The 19,527-nt window shown below is 38.7% G+C and overlaps 1 protein-coding gene across 1 annotated transcript in view; it reads left to right on the top strand.

Moving 5' to 3' along the window:
• Positions 1 to 19,527, top strand: part of MAN1A2 (mannosidase alpha class 1A member 2) — a 106,248-nt gene that overhangs the window by 17,976 nt on the left and 68,745 nt on the right. Inside the window, exons 3-4 of the mRNA XM_042031400.1 lie at positions 13,759 to 13,877; positions 16,240 to 16,320. Of these exons, the coding sequence (XP_041887334.1) occupies positions 13,759 to 13,877; positions 16,240 to 16,320 (200 nt within the window). The remainder of the gene's footprint in view (positions 1 to 13,758; positions 13,878 to 16,239; positions 16,321 to 19,527) is intronic.

The following is a 19,527-nucleotide window of genomic DNA, read 5'->3' as shown; positions in this document are numbered from 1 at the left end:
AGGTAGTAAGTGCACGGCAAAGTACTGATACAACTCTTGCAAAATTGAAGACTTCCCATATTACTAGCAGTGCATTTCTAAACCTTGCATTTGGATGTATTCTGTCTAGAGATGAGCTGCTTTACATGAAGATGATCTGATAATGTATATATCCATAAACAGTTTTATGTTTAGGTATGTTTTGAAGGGTGTGGAAAGATTTTAATAATGATAAAAAGTTTTAAAGTTGTAGATGCCTGCATACACACATGCCCACTCTCATACACAGATTTAATAAAGTCATTATTTTGTATTTTGTCACACTAGAACTGTCTCATGCATTGATAGAGCTTTCATGCCTCTCCTGTTCTCTCATCTCACATGCCACACAAACAGTCGATTTAATCTGAGCTGCCTGCCAGTTCTCTCTTGGGATCTTGTCTTCTAGGGGAGGAAGAGAGAATTGTCAATGAAGTCACAGTGTGGTTACCTTTGTGTTACATGGTAGAGCCCCAAGGCTGCAATGCAGTGCCTTATCTCTTCCTTAAAGCTTGACCAAATACCCTCTTTTATGAGGAATTTTTGTCTGGCATCTTAAGTATCATTGGTGAGCAGGATATGTCCAAGGGAATAACTCAAGGATTCAGGTGGGGCAGTTAGTGTGCTGAATATTCTCTAATACACAAGTGGATTGCTTGGTTTGTACCGCATCACTGTGTCCTGTTGCCTGGCATGTGCACAGCCAGCCTTTTGCTGCCAGTGCCACTGGTGAACCCTTGTGACACGGGAGGAAGTTGCTGAGCTGGCTGCCAACTGCCCAGTGCCGCAGCAGTGTAGGAAGCTCCTGCAGCAACTCCTCGTGTTGCTAAGCAATGGAGATCTGGAAGTGCATTTCTCTCTGTGCCAGGGAGCAGGAGCAGTGAGACTCCCAAAGAAAATGCATCTGTCAGACTGCAAGGATGGGAGGCTGTTGCAAGCAGGAGCTGAGTCAGGCACAGGAGCCTGCTTTTCCAATACCTTTGACAAGTACAGTATAGCTTGGGAGAGCAGTGCGATTTCTTTGTCCCCTTTGTGGTTCCTGAAAATGAGAGGTGGAATACTTCTTGTTAGCACCACAAGAAAACACTGTAGCAGAATTTTTTATTATTACTTACCCTTGGAAATAATCATTAGTTTATAAGGCATGTTTGTTATCTGTCCTTGTAGCAGTTGTCAGAGCAGCTCAGGCTGCCCAATACTATCTATCATCTGCTGTCACCTGATTAGTTGTAATTTACTTTTGAAGCTCACATTAACTGAGTGTCAAGAGTGTCTGTTTTAGTAAGCCTTCTGTATTTTCTGGTTTATTTGCTTGTTTTTTACAACATCTGCAAAAATTTATCAACACTATGGAGACAAACACTTTTACTGGAAAGAAAATAGATGACACACTTTAAAGACTGAGGAATGACTTCTTGAAAATACGACAGAAAACTTCTGGCGTCTTCTCACTGTAAAATCCTAATGAAAAGACAGATGGGAAACACAGTTTCTGCACAGCATCCTTTTTCTGTGCATGTGTTCAGCCTCTGAATCCATGTAGAGGATAAATGAGCACAAAAAGGGGATATTGAGGTATATATGTAAACAGAAATGTTCTGGACTATATGTTATCCTGATGAAAAGAAAAACTCCTTACTGAGCAGTAGTTCTTACCTTTTAACTGTACATGCACAAGTAATCTACTCATTATTGCCTTTTTCTGTTGCAAATGAAAGAGGAAAGAAAATCCATTCATGCTAACTAGTAAAGGGAGGTAATTTCACAATGCAAATTTCAGCCTAATCTCTGTATTTCAGGTTCAACTCAATTTTAAAATAAATGGAAATGGCCTTAGGAGAGGTCTATGCATCTGTGTCCTCTGCAAACTCATGAATGAGTGACTACAGCGAGATAATGTTGAATATTATATGTACATTGAATATGTATTTTTTTGACCAGTGACACAAATTTTGGAAAGATAAAATTTTGAGAAAGAGCATAACTCCTGAGTTGCTGGCTTTATTTGAAACTAGAACAGTGTTTTAATATCACGAGAAAAATTCCTTCAGGTCAGATGACAGATCAAACATGATAGTTGTTACTCAGTCTTCAGAAATTGCTCACAGCAGGTACCTAGGGAAGACATGTAAGAGCAGGAAAAGCTTCTAGTGAGCTTGTCTCAGAGTACTCCACAGCCTTACAGAAGTTTGTGTAGTGTTAGTGCTTCTGTGGTCAGAGGCAGCAAATTTTATTTAATAACTTCTGGTTTATTTTTCCTTGATTTTTGTCCAAACTGCTTTGTAGTTTGGGCAACCTTAAGATTAACATAACCCAGAGTGTTTCCATAGTTTTTTGATTTGATATGGTGTAGTAAACTTTTTAGTTTTGAAGTCCGCTTGCTCTCCTAGGTGACTAGTTTTGGTGCTGGAAAAAAAATCAACCCTTCATTCATTTCTTCCTTGCCATTCATAAGTTTGTAGGACTGCATATGCCCTCAGTAGTGCCCCTGTTTTGTGTGGAGAGTCTTGGCCTGTTAACTCATTTCTTGTACTTATATTTTTTCATACCTGATATGTTGTTACCTTCTTTCTTTGTATATTTTCAAGGTGTTGGCTTTGGGGTTTTATTTGGTCTTTGTGAGGAAGACTAAAACTTTGTTCCATTTTCTGTTTTGTTTGCTTTTCCTTTCCTAATAATTGTGTTTTCTGTCTTCTAGGCTCCTTGTTGAGTCTACAAACACATGACAGGGTAGCTTTTCTGCAGTAGCAATCCTTTTGGAAATTGTCATCCACTGTATCCGGTGATACATATTATAAATCTAATGTTATAAATATTTTCAGTTATTTCATATTTAAGCTTTTGCCTGAGCAGCCATCTCAGTAGGATCCCACTGGTAGTTTTACCTCACACTGATGGTTGTTTACACTTACCCCATTTCCTGTCTTTTAAACCATTATTCATCTGCGTGAGAACAGTTTTCTTTTGCCCTGTGGCAGGTCAGTTTTCTTAAGAGCTTTTGTTAAGGGGTGGTCTCACATTCCTTCTGTGTATGTTCTCTGTCCATATGCAAGTTCACTTCTTCAAAAGACCTTAACGTTGATGCTAAGGTAAGACTTCCCTCTACAAAATTTCTGACTTTTCCTCAGTTTATCTCATTTAAAGCTGTCTTCTGATGGATACTGCCATTTGGGCAAATAGTGATTTGTTAACACTGTTTTGCTTCATTGTAGTGTGTATCATGCTTATTCAGAATATAGCTGTTCTCTGAAACTTGCAAATTTGTGCAGACAGGATACAATCTGGCTGTGTGTTCCCTCTTAAGTGCTTTACAGTACTGGTGCTGTAGATAAAACCAACTGCTTAGCTAAGAATGTTTTTTGAATGTCATTGATATTTCATCAAACTGTCCCAAGTGTGCCTATGCGTATCAGGAAAATTCACCAAGAACAGCTGTTGTCTTCTGTTCTTTTTAATAATACAGTATTCGACTGAATTCTTCTCACACAGTTTGTATTAGTTCATGTACAACACATTTAGGGCAGTTGTACTGAGTGGCTTTTTTAAGTGTTTCTGAAGCAATTATGTTAAATGCTATTCAGAAGATTGAAAATTCTGCTTTAACCAGAAAATCCCACAAAACAAACGAACAAAAGATGCACAAATGCAAAGTGGAATTAGATAAACACACCTCGTTTTTGTAATCTGCCTTGTTAGAATAGTGAGGTAAACATCTGCATGAAATGGTAATGAAAAAATTAAATCATACTAGAGTTCAGGGCTGAGGCTTAGACTCAGAATTTTGATTCTTTCCAATAGCATTCTCTCCTGTTCTTGTCTTATAAACCAGATGATTTGCTTTGATTTAGATTGTGGGGATGCTATTCACGAATTTAAACCTTTTTCCTATCATTTGGAATTGAGAGCAGAGGGTGTAATAAGGAAATAAGTTAAAGCTATGCAGTCTTGTTTTGGACTGTGTTAAAATATGAACAGGCATGACAGCTGAGTAAGAATTAGCATACTGAGCTGTAAAACTAAATCTGCTGAGGACTGCTCCATGGGCACGTGTACAGTAAGGGAGTCAGATGTGGGTACGCTTTGCTGTCATCAGAAGCCAGCAGATGTACCAGGCAGCTGGAATTCAGAAACAGTTCAACCACATGAGCGGAGCACTGTGCTTGTTCCTAATGCACTGAGTGAGACTGTTCACTCAGGTTTTGCACCTTTCTTGTGAAGTTTTTGGCTATCCCACTGAAAATCTGCTCCTCTTACACTGTCCCAAAGAAAATTTAGAATGTGAGTTGGACCAAAATGTGCAGAAGTGGCCCAAATATAAAGATAGAAAAGCTTGTGTGCCGTGATGGCTCTTAGGTGGGTTTTTTTTAATATGCCTTTCCTACTGCCTAGCTGACAAAGTAATTTAGCTTACAATTATCTGTGAGAGATTGTATCTTGTCTTGGAAGATCCATACTTAGCTTGCTTCATACATCAGGTCATACAACTATACTGAGTCCAGATAACACCTTGTTCTCTTACTTACTCTGAAGTATTAATCTTGCTTTGCTTGCTGCTGTGTTTAACTGATTGCTGCCAGTGTTTAGGTTCTTTGTACTTCCAGGCCATTGTTCACAGGTACTTTTCCTTTCAGTCTTCTGCTTCCTATTTTCTTAAAATGGACTTGCTTCAGGTCTGTATTTTTGGTTAGTTTTGATTGACTGCTTTGTGTGTGCAGCAAATTTGCCATCACCATTCATTTCTCACAGGTTATTCTCGCTTTCTTTCTGGTACACTTCCATGGCCTCCTTTGTACTCAATGCCATCTCCTCTCCCTCATTCCTTTCCTACTCTGAAATTCATCCTAACCTTTCTCTCCTGATATTGTGGCCTTTCAGTTATCACCAAGTCTTAACCTTCCACTAACTCAGATCATAGTTCCAGCATTAATCTTTATTATGGTCTGCACACAGTCCTCTTCCTTGTACAGTAATTCAGTTTGGTTTTTGTGCTTAAAATAACAAAAATATATGGAGAAAATTGGATAGAAATGTAAAAAATTGAAATAGTCTGAGGATATTCAGGCTTTGTACTAGGGGGACTGCATTCAACTCTTGCTTGCATGAATTTTTGTTGGGGAAGATGAAACAGGAAAGCCTTATGGGTATGGTTGCCTGACAAAAGATTTTGGGAATATGAAAACTACAGGCAACATCGAAATGAAAGCCACTTTTGAAATACCAAGTCTTAGTTACTGAACAACTAGAAAACAATGGCATGGCCAACTGAAGATAATCCCCTCTTGATGGAACAATACCCTCTGCTTGCAAACAGGTCCAAGGGTCAGAGCAGACCCTACTAGCTCAGCAGAAGGGGTCCAAAGAGTAGTTTTTAGAAGTTAAGATGTAACACTCTATGGTAATATAAGAACTCTTATAGGCTGTATGTAAATGCTATAGGATTTGTATCTTGTATTAGATTGGTTAGTGACAATTAGAATATTCAGTACAGAAGATGATTTATTGTATTGTAACCAGGACTTCAGAGATTCCTTTCCTTACTTCCATTCCACTCCACTCTTGCTCTTACACTCTCTCTCTCTCTCTCTCTCACCCACTTACTCTCTTGCTTTCTTGGGCCTGCTCAGAGCTGAGTCTGGCAGCTCTGAGCAGTGCCCCAATACCCACGCCTTTTACAATAAACCGACTGTGTCCCAAGACCTGCCTATAGAGATCTCTCGTCTCCGTCTCCGTCCCGACCGAACCCGCCCGTAACCTACAAATTTTGAATTAATTTAAAGGGCCATATAAGATATAGTTAGGGAACAAAATAAAGCAATAAATGAAGAGCAGTCGAGGAAGGTTTATTGCAGTATGGAGTCTTAGACAAAGTTTTAAAATTTGGGTCTTAAGAACATAGGTATTTAAACAGCAGTTTGATTATTAACAAATACCAGCAGATCCAGTTTTTAATAGGTTTAAAGTCTAGCATACAATTCGGTGTTCTACTCCCATTACTTCCTCAGTTATGAAATTAAGGAAAGCATTACACTTGATTATTTAATGTTATTTATATGCTAAAGTACTCTATTGTCTGGTACAAAACATTAAGACCTCCTTTTCATCTTGTCTATTATCAGCAATTTAATAGGACTAAGCAATCAACATGCTTAGTTTTTGTTCTGCCTTTTTAATTAGTCTAAAATGTTAAAGGCAATTGGTTTCTTCATGGATACTTACAGGCTTATTCATTGTGTTTTATGACTGAGCTGAAATCCTACGCTGCAGTTTTGTATGAAATGTATAGTTTCATTGACTAATTTTGAAGCACTTGTTTTCTCAGTGAAATCAAACTCTCTTGTTCAAAATTTTAATTAATTTTCTTAAACGTTATCTTGTTCCTTGTGAGTCATTAAGATATTTCGCAAGTGGTATGCTTCAGTAGTGGCAGCTTTATTGCCAGAGCCTCATTAGAGATACAGAAAACAGTTGATAATTGTTTGCTTTTAATTTTCACATTACATATTTTCCTACCATGTCTATAATTGTCTGCCACATCAAGAAATCCTATTGCTACAGTCTGAAAACTTGAATTATTTGAATCTTTGGGAGTAGAAATTGGTATAATTTCTAATATATAGTGCAGTCTTGCCCAGTATGTGTTTTTCAGCCATTATGAATCTGGGCAGACAGGAATATCAATAAGAAGAGTATTTATTTTCTTTAAGATTGTAATAACTCTGTAGTTAATGTCAGGCTGGGTTTATCAAGGAAGCATTTTCACTCAGTTGCTAGGGATTAAAACAACTCTCTATGTGAAAAATAACTAAACTTTTAGGTTACACGTGTGAGAGAGTATATATTCGTCCTTGGGGAGGCTTTACATCTCCTCCTTTGTTTCTGGAATCACTGTGGTGGAATAGGGAGGATCTGCTCTATGCTTGTGTACACACCAGTGGTTGGGTTGCTGTCAGTAGTTCTGGACTAGTCTGAAGCTGAGGTCACCTGCTTTAGTGGAAATTTATCTTAGAAATTATGGTAAATTATCCCTTGAGGCTTTGGTCCTCTTACATTCCTTTTGCAAGCTTATCTTCCCTCCACCCCCAGGTAGCTACACCAGTTGTCAAGCACGTTCTGGACCAAGCAGGAGTAGGTTCAGCTTCCACTAAATAATGTCTGTCCAGGGCCCTGGAAAAAACAAGAGCTGGATATGAGGCTGGCTGAGACCAATTCTATTTCTGGTGTGGGAGGTCTGTTTGGATCTTATGGTTCTGTTGATCAGTGTGATCATCCCATTGGCCATGGGAAGCTGTTTTGAGAGTGAAAGCTATTTTCTTGCATCTGGATCCCTAGTCTTTGCATGTAACTAACTATGGAATCCAGCTTTTCTATTGCTTAGGAAGATAAGTCTGCTTTCCAGTGTATAAAATAACTTATTTCAATTGGAGGTTTTAACACAGAGGTGCTTGCTCTTTGTGTGGTGTAGAGGCAGCTGTCTTCAGTAATTGTCCAAATGCTTTTACTGTATCCAACTGCTTGTTCTTCCTTAATCTTGCCAATTCCCTTAGCTTTCTTCAAAATGTAGCTGCTGATGTCTGCAGGCTGTCCTTGTAAAGGAGAATAAGAGTCTTTATTAGATTCCTGTGTGATTTTGTCACCGGTTTAGGAAATACTAAAAGCCTACCTTGATTGTAAATGGACTGATGAGTATCCTGCTTTTGGACTTGTTATCTGCTGTCTTTTCTGAGGAATAATAAAATGCTTCTTTCTTAGTCACTGTGTGAGGTAAAAGAGTAGGAAAGGTCACGTGCACCTATTAGGCCTATTTATATGACTTCCTTGGAAGCAGAGTGGCCTCAGTAGTTTTCCATTTAGGCTGATTTCCTTGACTTAGTAGCAGCAGAGTGTACATTTTGGTAATGAGAGATCCATTTGACTAGGTCGGATTTCCTTCAGGTTTGTTCCTCCTCTAGCAAGTCTCTGGGTAGATGCCAAGCATGTTGTAAGACACACACTTGTGGCACAGAAGTGTTGGAGCACAGGCAGAGGGAGAAGGGGTAACAAGGAAATTCTCTCTCCAAGCTTTTGCCTACCCCTGGTTTATTCACTGCAGGGGGATGGGAAAGAGCCTTGATGCTGTGCAAGCACTGCTCAGCAATAGTCAAAATTCTGGTGTGTTTCCAACACTTGTTTAGTCACACATCCAAACCCCACAGCACCATACAAGCTGCTGTGAAGAAAATTAACTCTCTCCCGTGCAGACCGAGTACCCCTGCTCAGCCCTCCACTTGGGCCAAAGAAAGCCCCTATGGAAGTGTTTTTCAGAAGTAATGAGATTTGTGTGTGGTGTATACATTTTGAAGTAAGGAGGAGGTATGGATGACATGTTAAATAATCAGAATTTCTGTGAAGCACCTATTTGATGATTACCTTTCAGCTTAGTGCATGACTTCAGTTTGCTGGTGCAGAGTTTTAACTTGTCATCTTGTTCCTTATTTAACTTGTCTGTGTCTCATATCTTCAGTTTTTTCTGTTCATAATTGATCTATGCTTATTCACATATTTTCTCTAGTACCTCACTGCTTACAATCTCTTCTGCTTCCACATAATAAATACTCTAAGCAACCCTGAGCTGGTACCAGACTTTCTAAATCTCTACACTTTTTCTTATGGTATAATGAAAATGGGCTATTTATTTTCTTCATATTCCTTTTGTCGTGAACACTTGACAATGCTCTGTCTCCCTTGTACTTTGATAGTCTCTTGTGAAACTTTCAAATGGTACTGATAAGCCAGTTCTTCATCTAGCGCTTTGGCATACTGAAAGAATTCTAGATAAGAAGACAATTTTTCTTTTAGAGGCCCTAATATTTACACTTAGTCATATGATTTGCTGGAAATTTCAAACTGTAGATTTATGTGGTATCAAGTGAAGGAATTATTTGGCTTATCTCAGGAAACTGAAGTCTACCTAACTACAAATCTGAATTACCATTTCGCAGTCCTTTGGAATAATACTCTTCCTTAATGAGAGTGTGCACGATTTTCTTAATAGTTCAGCTATTTCACTGCTAAATTCTTTCCATTAGCTCATGATGGATGTTCTGTTTTATTTAGAAGAATGAGCATTGCATTCATTAGGCAAACTTCATTAAATTTGGAGTTCAATCAACTAGAACTATAATTATATGGAGAAGAAACTTCCTAATCTGACATTTGTAAAACTGGGCCTTTTTGGAATTGGTTATTATCCTATGCAACATGACTAGCTGAGCCTTTGTATTGAACAGAGACAGACCCTGGGAGGAGTGCCTTCAGCCAGCAGAAGTGTTATTTTCTATTATAGTTTAATTGTTTTATAGCCTTTTTTCACCACAATGAGACATCTGCTCCCTCTGTGTCTGGAGCAATAATGGACTGCTTGAGGTGGTAGCAAGAAGTGTATGCTCTAACCTGTTTTCTCATTATTTAGGGTTACTTTATGGCTCTTCAAATGATACCTTCTGCAGTTTAATTCCAGGGAGGTTATCCCCTTGTCCTTCAAGGAAAAATTTATGGATCTTGGCATGGCTATGAAAGGAAAAAAAAGAACATTCTCTATTATGAATGGAAAATTATTTCACTTTGTGACTTCAGACGAATGGTTTCTATCAGCATCAGTAGGGGGAAGTACCGCTGCCTATCCATTTCTGCTTTACCTATAGCAGCACACATGACTAATGCAGGCTAGTGATTGGAACACTTGCTGTTTCTTCCTTCTTTAGTTTTCAGTCAATGCCTTGCTGGTAGTGCAGTACTTTTTAAGATGAAGACAGCTATTGCAATGTTACTGCTTGTTTTGGTCAAGGTGTAGATACAGAAGAATTCAGTGGAAGCTCTTACTTAAGACCAAATTAAGAATGACATTCTTTCCACATAGTCCTTGAAGAAAGAAGCTGAGAGCAGTTAATTAGTTTTACTCTCTGACCAAACATAGTGTAGCCCACAAATGATTTTACGTTGTACCCGTTGTGCAGTATGGGGCAGCCAAGGTGTTACATGTATATTGTCCTCAGTGTTGCATTATGTTCAGTTCTGCCCTGTATTCTTGTAAGCACAAGACTTCTGAGTGTGAATTCTGCATTTTGGACTTTTCCACCTCAATGCTCATGAGGAGGGTATTAGCTTGCTTTCTGCTGCCTGATTGACACTAAAAGAAGAAGATTGGGTAGACAATCTGTTGTAAAATACTGACTTGTTATCTCTTGACCTTTTGGAAATGTGTCCAGCCAAAAGGGTTTAAAAATGCAAAGATTGTTCCTCTGAGTCGTCCTCAAGGAAGAAGTACTCATGTGTAGAAAAGAAAAAAAGTAACTCAGATTTGGTCAAAATAGCCTGCTTATATGAAAAAAGAAAAACTAGTAATTTATTATAGGTTGAGATATAAATGCTATCCTTAGGAGATTGTGGTAAAAAATAGCTGGGCTCTCCCATGGAGTCTAGAAACTATAACCATACTGATCTGTGCCTCAGAAGCAGGTGCCCATCACTGCTTAGGGAAGAGGCACAAGAGAGTAGAGGGGGCTCTTCTCAGTAATGTTTTGTTGGACATTCATGGTTCTAGGAAAGAAACATGAAAGGTGAAAGAAAGGACTGTAAAGGCAGCCAGAGGGAGGACTTGAACAAACTATTAGAGTGTTGGGCTTGAATCATGCCGCAACTGGGCCAGGAGACACTTCTGAGACAGTCAGAGAAGTGGGTATTTGCTTTATTCTGCGCGCCGGGTGTGTGGGGATCGCTCCTCCAAACACACACGCCTGGTGCTCTCTACAACACAGTATTAAGGGCTAAATTATGAATATTCATCACATTCCTTGGGACAGGTGTAGTTATACAAATTATTTCTCGGAAGTCATTAGCATATGGGCCACGCATGCGCTGTATGTCCTGGTGGTCGCACTGAGGAAGACCTCTCCTCTTCCTCGGGGGTCTTTCTGATGAAAACCAGTAGTCATCCTGTCATGAACTTTTCACCTTTCTCCCTGGGCATGCGTAGTCCTTTGAGGAATGATTCAGCAGTCTGATGATCCTTGTCCCCTCTAGCTTGACAAGATTAGGGTGAATTCAGCTTCTCAGGCTCTGTAATTAACATCTTCTGTCTGAACTAACATTTGCTGTCTCCCAATAGTTAACTTGTGCTTACATGTGTTAGTTATTGACTGCCCCTTCTTCAGGCTGCATTTGTTTCTGTGCCTGCAAACAGTGCAGAAGGATCTGGCGTGAAATGGGTTGTAGGCAATCCCTTTTGGGGACCACTGGTTTAGGTGAGATCTCTATATGGGGTTGAGGGCTCACTTTTAAGTGATAACAAAAGCAAATTTCTTGTCTGTGTTTGGCGAAGTCATATTGTTCAGTAATCATGGGATGCACTGGGGAAACTATGAACACTTCAGTTCTGGAGAGAGCTCTGTTCTGTTCTCTCTGAATGCATCTATTGGGTTTATGAGATAGCAAAAGTTATTATGTGCTTTTTCATTTCCATGGCCCTTCTTCCATGGTTCTGTGCAGAGAAGGCCATGAAAAAAGTTGTTTAAATTTGTATTTTTGAAGATACTTCCTTGAGGGCTGGCAATTACATATTCTTGCCCCCAACATACCGCTCTCCCATGTTGTGGACGCTGGAAAGTAGTCTGAGAGCTAGAAAACTTTCGAAGATTGTACTATGGTGTCTGAAGTTTTTTGGAGTAGGTGTAGAGAGGTAGGGTGGCGGACAATGACACACCAGTCAATTTACATGCAATGTGTTCTCCTCATCCCATGCAAATTGAAGAATACAAGAGCTTACTGATGGGATTCCCACTGTGTTTAAGTTGGAAAGTTTTTATTTTTTGAAACTATTGCAAGAGGAACTTTCAGGATTTCCCAAGACTTACGTGTCCTTATTTATTCAAACACTTCATGTATTTGAAAATTTTATCAATATGGTTTAAATAAAGGAACAGAAATTACTTTGAGCGTGTCGTGGAAGCAGTATAACACATTCCAACTTCATGTTGAAAAATACTTTGTCAGCTGGTACTGAAGGTAGTCCTTTTGTCATGGTCTTATTTACATATTTTTGAAGTGGTAAATTAGATAACTGTCACATTATGCTTTTGAGAAGGTGCTAAGTTAAGTGCAGCGCTGTGGCTCTTCTCACAGCAACCTCCACTTCGGCACAATCAGTGGAATTTGTCATTTGGCTGAAGGCGTTAAACCTTTCAGTACTTAAGTACCACAGTGAATTCATTTCCTGAGAGTTATAGGTATGGCTGATGGACAATTTGTCAAAGGATTTGTCTTTTAATTAGTCTTGCAAAAGGTAGCATGTCCCAGTCTGCGCTTGAATTTTCTTAACACCACCAACCTTAGGCTTTCCATATCTAATTGATATTAATTAAAACTGATGCTATTCTTTAAAAATTAGTTGGTGGTTACTTTGTCATGGATACTGTCGTGTTTAATTTTTATTATTTGGGGAAAGAAGCCCCTGAAAATGGAAATAAGCTTACATGTCAGTCATTTAAGTGTGTGAAAGAAATACAGTGGGGGTGATGGCTTCATTCAGTTACTATTATGCTTGAGAGGAAAAAAATAGCTTCTAACCATGTGAAAGTCAGGAATGGATGAGTAGAACCTACCAAGCAGGAACACTCTGCTGTAGAGATTCCCATTATAGGTGGAAAGCACATTTAGAGAACCCAAAAATTGACTTGTTAGGACACTACCGTCATTAAATTGCTAATCGTAGTTATTGCACTGGTTTATAGATTACAGGTATGAACAGTGAAATTTGGCTACTTTCTTGGTGCACAGGAAGTTTTATACACTCCATGAAAACAGATAACCCATGATAATTTTTGCTTTCCTCTAGAAACAAAGATCTTTGCCTACTGAAGGCAGCAGCTTGGGTTGGGATGGCCTTGGGAGACCAGAGCTGTCATGGGCCATGGCTCACCACCTCGTCCTCCCTTGCACCAGACCGATGAGTCACTCATCAATCAGCTCTAAATTGCTGCTGTTTCGAGTGAATGGCATTTTAGCTTAAAGCGCCATTGATTTTTATTTGGCTTTCAATGCTCCACTTGAAGTGGTGACAGTTGAGAAATCCATTAGCGGCTCATAGTGTGGGTCCCTGCAGACGCTGAGGGGAACATCTTGGGACTGCGGCTTTGGCAGTCACGCCAGGCCAGCGCTTCCCTGCTCATCAGTCCGTGCTTTTCAATGATTAGGTAGCATCCATAATTGCAAAACTTTGAGTATTTCAGAAGTAAATGTTGGGAAATGCAAGGCATTACTGCAAGTACTGATTGCTTTGTCTTGCATATGCTTTTTTTTCTTTTTATTTCCTAACGCTTCTGTCCTAGAATTCCTAGTAGCTTTTTGAAGCTGAATATCTTTCTGTCCTTTGGTATTTTGTGGCAGTTTTTTTTGTGTCAAAGTACGGTTGCTCAAGTTAGGAAAGCAGATGAGTTCAAGTTAGGAAAGCAGATGAGAAGGGCTCTTTTTTCCATCTTTAGTATGCTTTTTTTTCCCCAGAAGCCAAACTGTGCCAGAAGATTGATGATTTGAAAGAGAAGTGGGAATCCTCTTATGTACCTGCTCATTTTGGTTCTTCTTTGTGCTTTGTACACCTTTGTAGTAACTTTGCTTTGCTACTGCTTGGGTTATTTTGTCATGTTTGTGATGTTTAGGAAAAGTAACAAAATAGTCACTTGTAACAGAAATCCTTCTTTTTGCATGTAGGAAACTCACAAATGGGTGCTACCATAGTAGATGCATTGGATACTCTTTATATCATGGGCCTTCATGATGAATTCAGAGAAGGACAAGAATGGATTGACAAAAATCTTGATTTCAGTGTGGTGAGTAGAGCCTGCCCTAATATTTCTCTAGTCCTTTTCACAGTGTTCGTCTTGGGGGGAGACAGAAGAGGTCTTTCAGGTGAAACTTAAAAAAACGTATGGATCAAAGTGTCAGATGTGAACTTAAGTGACATTCTCTGTGTATCTAACGTTATTGTAGAAAAAAAAAATATCCCCCAACCCTTTCACACTTACAATTGCGAGTAAAGATACATCTATATATTGTATTTTCAAAGTGCAAATTATAATTGGATAATGGAAGAAAGGGGAAGTGTTTTGTGAGAAAAAGCCAGGCTTCAGAAATGAAGACCTAAAGATGAGGTTTTACTGGCTGATAGTAGCTGCAATTAACTGAGCTATGAAAGACAATTTTCCCCCAAACTACAGCGTATAAATTACTTAAGAATACAATCTCTTCTTCCATTTCTTAAGAGTTTTAATGTAAAATAGGCCATTTGAGTTCTTGAGTTTTCCTACAGGCTCTTAACCTATCACAAGAATTTCCCAGGTGGTCATACAGCATCTGACATTGTTGAGAGTTTGGAAGCATTAAATGGAAGAAATGGCTCTGTTCTAGTCTTATTGATTAGTGTTCTTAGTACTAATTTTGGGACTGTCACAGACTCTGTGATGGAATTTGTATTTCAGTCCTTGGATTTGCCCTATGGTTCCAAAAATAATTTTTCACTCACTAAATGCACATAATGACATGTATTTATACACTCAGAATTCACCAAATGGTTACTGTTGTTTCTCTATTTTATCCTACTTTTCAAAAATTATTTGTTTGGGCTTTTTCCTTTTGATTTATACCTTGACTGTCTGGCAAACATCAAAGAAATCTTATTCTGCTTTTACAGTTAGTGCCAGATAATTATTCAGTCGAAAACTGAAGATCTTAAATATATCAGAGAAAGTGTAGACATAATGATACCATTGTGAGGGTGAACTAAATTGCTTCCATAACTTTTGTCTGATCTAAGGCAATTTCAGTATAAATTTGCAATATTAATCTAGGATTTTGATGGAAGAAATTTACATGGCCCTCTGGGGTTCAATTACATCTTCCTATGTATCAAAAACCATTTCTGAAGGTTAATGAGTTGCCTTGTGTATACACCAAACTTGGGTAATTTCCTTATATGGTTTGGAGTTTATAAATAAATACATGAATTTGTTCCTCTTAGATTCTTTTACTGGGAAATGGAAATGATTGGTTTCGCTTTACACTGTCCCACTGCATGTGTGATTCATGAGTTTAATAGGTATTAAGTGGAATCATGCTGCATTGGTGTTATTTTTCTAGTATCACCTCTATGTGAAAAGAAGAAGTCTTTTACTAGAAACATTTGGGAGTATTTCAAACTTTTAACTTTTTAATCAGTGCTGTTTGAAGAAATCTTTATTCATATTAGCTTTCTGGAATATGTAATATGTGCAAAATGCATTTAGCTCAGATCCAAGCACTGCAGGTGCCATAGAAATAGCACAAAACACCTGTAAATCTCATTCCAGCTGTGTGCAGATTGGTGAGTCAGCTTGTTCTGTGTACGTTGTAGTGACTTTTCTGGATAAAAGGAAAAGTCTTGCCTACCTCAAAATCTCTTAATAAAACTACATTTCTATGTCTAATAGGTTGAAGAGAAGTTTATGGGGGAGACAGATGGAGTGTATGTGGAAAATTAAGTGAATGGGGCACAGAGGGAGTCAGAAAGATGTTAGAACTATCTGGTTCCTCTTAATTTTTTGTGGGTTAAATGAGTCAAAAGATATGGTTGAATTTAGCCTAAGGGTAAAAATGTGGAGGAAGGCAATAAAATGGTTTATTCTCTTGGGTTTCTCAGTGGCCTTGCAGTAGTTGTCATAACATAAAGGCTATTCCTAGACAAAGAGTATGTTAAAATGGAGCTCTGAATTTGAGCTTAGTAATTCAGGTTAAGAAAGTGCATTATGAGAATGCTCTAATTATTATTTTGCTTTATTTTTTAAACCTAGAAGGTTTGGCGTTATGCTGAAACATAAGAGAAAAGATGCTGAATTATGGAAATGTATGGTCCTTGACTTCTTTCCCATGAGCCCCAAATTACTCTAATTGCACTTTGTGGTGATAAAATGGTTAGAGAGCAGGAGAAAAACTAATTTGATTTTAATAAAAGCGGTTGAAGCTGTAACTAGAATTGTCATTTGGTGTCATGAAGATGTGCGTGAGAATTTCAGTATGGATCTGGAGACTGAAATGGTACAGACCCTTGCATGTGGATTGCCTTAGGATATGTACTTTCCTCTGCCTTGTCAATTTTCTTTTTTCTTCCCTGATTAAGAAGTTGCTTAATTATTTATTTATGCTTTCTTTCTGTTTTAGAATTCCGAAGTGTCTGTTTTTGAGGTCAATATTCGCTTCATTGGCGGTCTTCTAGCAGCATACTACCTTTCAGGAGAAGAGGTAAGGAGACTGGAAGGTGTCTGAAATTCAGTGTATTCTAGCAAATATTGCATATGGAGGCTTTTCTAGAATCTTGATTTTTCAATAGCTTGCAAACTAATTTCACAGCAGTCAGTTGTCCAAAATAACCAACTTCTTAGAGTATGGAATCTTTAAAGTTTGCTTCTGAGTAGGTCTCCTGTCATTTAGGACACTTTGTTACCATTTTGAAATGCTTCTTTTATCAAGATATTTCAGAAGATATCCACTCAAGCATCAGCTTGAAATGTCAAGTGAAATGTCAGCCTTCTCATGCCAACAATAACTTGTTTTGATATTCTGTAACTCCACGAAGGTGGAAATAATAGCTTTGTCGCTTGTCCTGCAAGGCTGTAGGTTTGCCTCATCAAAGTGCTACTCAGTCTTCTTACCATTTTGTCAGTGACAGACCAAGAAATAGCAAGCCAGTTTTATACAACTTTTGAAACGTCTGTTAAAAAAGATGTGGAGACATGCTTCAATTGAAAGGATGCGTATACCCTAAGTCTTGCAGCCATGGACTTCCTTAGTCCAGCAGTCACAGTGCCGTGACCTCTTATTTCCCATAATTTAGCAAGGCTAGAGTTTGACCCCCAGTTCTTCTCATGTCTTACCTGTCTTTAACCTACTACCCGTGTCTTTGATTTCTTTGGTTTTGTCCTTTTTTTGTCATGACCCTTCTGTAGCTCACTACCAGACATATTTCCTGGCTTAAGGCTTTCAATGTTCATAGGTATCATCCTCCTTTGTTTAGGGAAGCACCACGTACCTATCAACAAGTTCTCAGGGATTTTAAGCCTGCAGCCCTAAAAGTAACCAAGAGAAAACCTATAATTTGTTGGCTCTTGAAGTCTTTGGCATCATCCTGGATATGTGGATTTTCTCTTTCATGAGTGTCTTCTCTTCAGAAGAAGAGCTCAGTGGCAAAGCAAAAATCCTGTGTACATTTTGAAAGAATTGGGTAGTTTATTTTTCATCCAGCGCTCCTGCTTCATCTTCTTTAAACTGGAATATGCTTCTTGGAGGCATCTGCTGTGAGTATGAAAAACCTCATCGAAAAAGCAAGGATCACACATCCATACCTGGATTGTTTGTACAGATTGATACTGCACGAGTGCACAAGTCCCTTAAAGAGAATTTTTTTGCCCCAGTATGCAGATGAGTGCAGCCAAACACTGCCAAAATACATGCTTTGCCTGCATTTGTAAAGCATAGTATTCCTTCTTAAATTTGCTTCTAACCTCTTGGTAGAGTCAGAACAAGCTCCTTTGCTTAAATAGCTTTAATTTCTTTCCTTCGTAGAAAGCATCTACCCTCTCTTTGCTAAATGTTGGTTGGGCTGAGTGTTTTGTTTTTAAGATTTTTATGGCATCATTCTCTCCAACAGACTTCAAATGCTTCATGATTTGTGATACAAGATTATTCCCGTCAAATGTCCATATGTATCATCTTTATTTTCCTAAAGAACTGCTAAAAAAAAGTCCTCAGACTGCATTTCTTTCAAAATAGTGTGGCAGCTAGGATTGCTTTGAGTATCTGAGAGACTGCTTCATTTGCCAAGTTGGATGGGATTTCTCTGCAATTTGTCATTGTGCGTATGACAAACAAGGGAATTTGAGGCTCTTCAGCAACTGAGCCCAGGAGAGACACCTGTGTCTGGGAACTCCTTGGAGTTGGAAACAGGTTGCTTGAGATGTGATTTCCAATCTGGTCTTCTCTCTTCTGTTCCCAGAAAGGGAGCATATTCCTTATCTCAGGATTGTGACATGCATGATTTCTTTATTCACTGCATTCAGGCATGTGAGGAGACACTTTTTAGCATTGCTAAGACAGACAAGCCTGTTCCCAGCCATTTGGGCTGATCAGGTTGTGAACATGCACATGGGCTTACACCTTTAAGGCAGTCTCTGTCTCCTGGTAGGTATCCTTTCTTTGTTCACCAAGCTACTATTTACTTGATCATATTCACTTGTTGATATTCCAGTCCCCATCTTCCTACCTCCAAGCCTCTACTTCTGCAAGTCGGTTGCTAGATTGGTTTAGAAGGTTTTCATACTGATTGCCATACTTTTGCATGTCTTGTTTGATGTATTTAAAGTGAGGTCCAGTACAATGAACAGGCTTCTTTGAATTAGTTCTGGTTTCTCCTTTTAATGAACACAAATTCTGCTTAGGTCTGCAACAGGTATTACTGCTGTTTGGTGATAGTTACAAAAACTGTTTTTATTTCATTTTGACTTCTATCACTTAGTGTGGATAAAGGTGCTGTAGGGACAACCATAAAACAAAGTGTCTAAGACTCGACATCAGCTGTGGAGCTTTAATCATTTGTAAATGGCCACATCTGGAGAATTATATGGTCATCATGGTTTATCTATAATGCCTTTTGTAGGGACAGGGTATTTGTGCTCGATAGCATTTTATCTGATTGAGTCATAGTGGTAGATATTGACCATAGTTTTCAAGTACAGCAGACTATTAATTTAGATTAAATAGTCCTTTTTAATGCTTTTATTGAAAATATGTTCGTTTTTAAAGTTGATTTAGCATGTCTAGTGGCATGGCTCTGTGGTCTCCATGCTGTATTTAGACTGTCATGTTACTGGTGTTACTTAGAGGAGCATCAGCAGAGATCATGGTTTTAATAATGCTGATAATGGTAGAATTTTAAGCCTTTCATGTTAAGATTGTGAGTATTGCTGTCCTTTTATCAGTAAGGGTTCCCTCTTACTGCAGTGAATGGGTGAATAATGAAATATAACTCCCTTACAACTAAAAATAAAGTTGCTGTTTTTAGCAGCTGACAGCTTGGCTGAAAATGCTGTAGGGCTTGTCCTGTCCAGTGTTGAGTCACAGGCCTTTCTTTGTGAAACATGACACGTGTAAATTTTTTAACAGCTCAGCCTTTCACATGTGGGTATTTCTGCTGGACTTCCATGAGTGAGGAGCATGTAAAGCTAAAGCTTGAGAAGGATGCATTTTGGTGCAAATGTCTTGGTTGTCTTGCCTCACTGTACCTTTCTGCTGATGTAGGGAGACAAAATTGTTTCTCTGTCTAACAGGCAGTTCTCTTGATGTGTGAAAGATCACCATCTTTCTCCATTTTTCCATGTCAGCATGCCTACTGAATAGAAGACAATCAAAATATGCCTGTGAACCTTGACAGAGTGGAAAATTTGCCCATGCATT

The sequence above is a fragment of the Corvus kubaryi genome, unplaced genomic scaffold (genome assembly GCF_017639235.1).
Source record: "Corvus kubaryi isolate FWS band 111438036 unplaced genomic scaffold, C.kubaryi_AGA036_p1.0 37341, whole genome shotgun sequence".
In the NCBI taxonomy this organism is placed as follows: Eukaryota; Metazoa; Chordata; class Aves; order Passeriformes; family Corvidae; genus Corvus; species Corvus kubaryi.
Note: the sequence above shows the minus strand (reverse complement) of the source record. Positions and strands in the feature narration are given on the sequence as shown.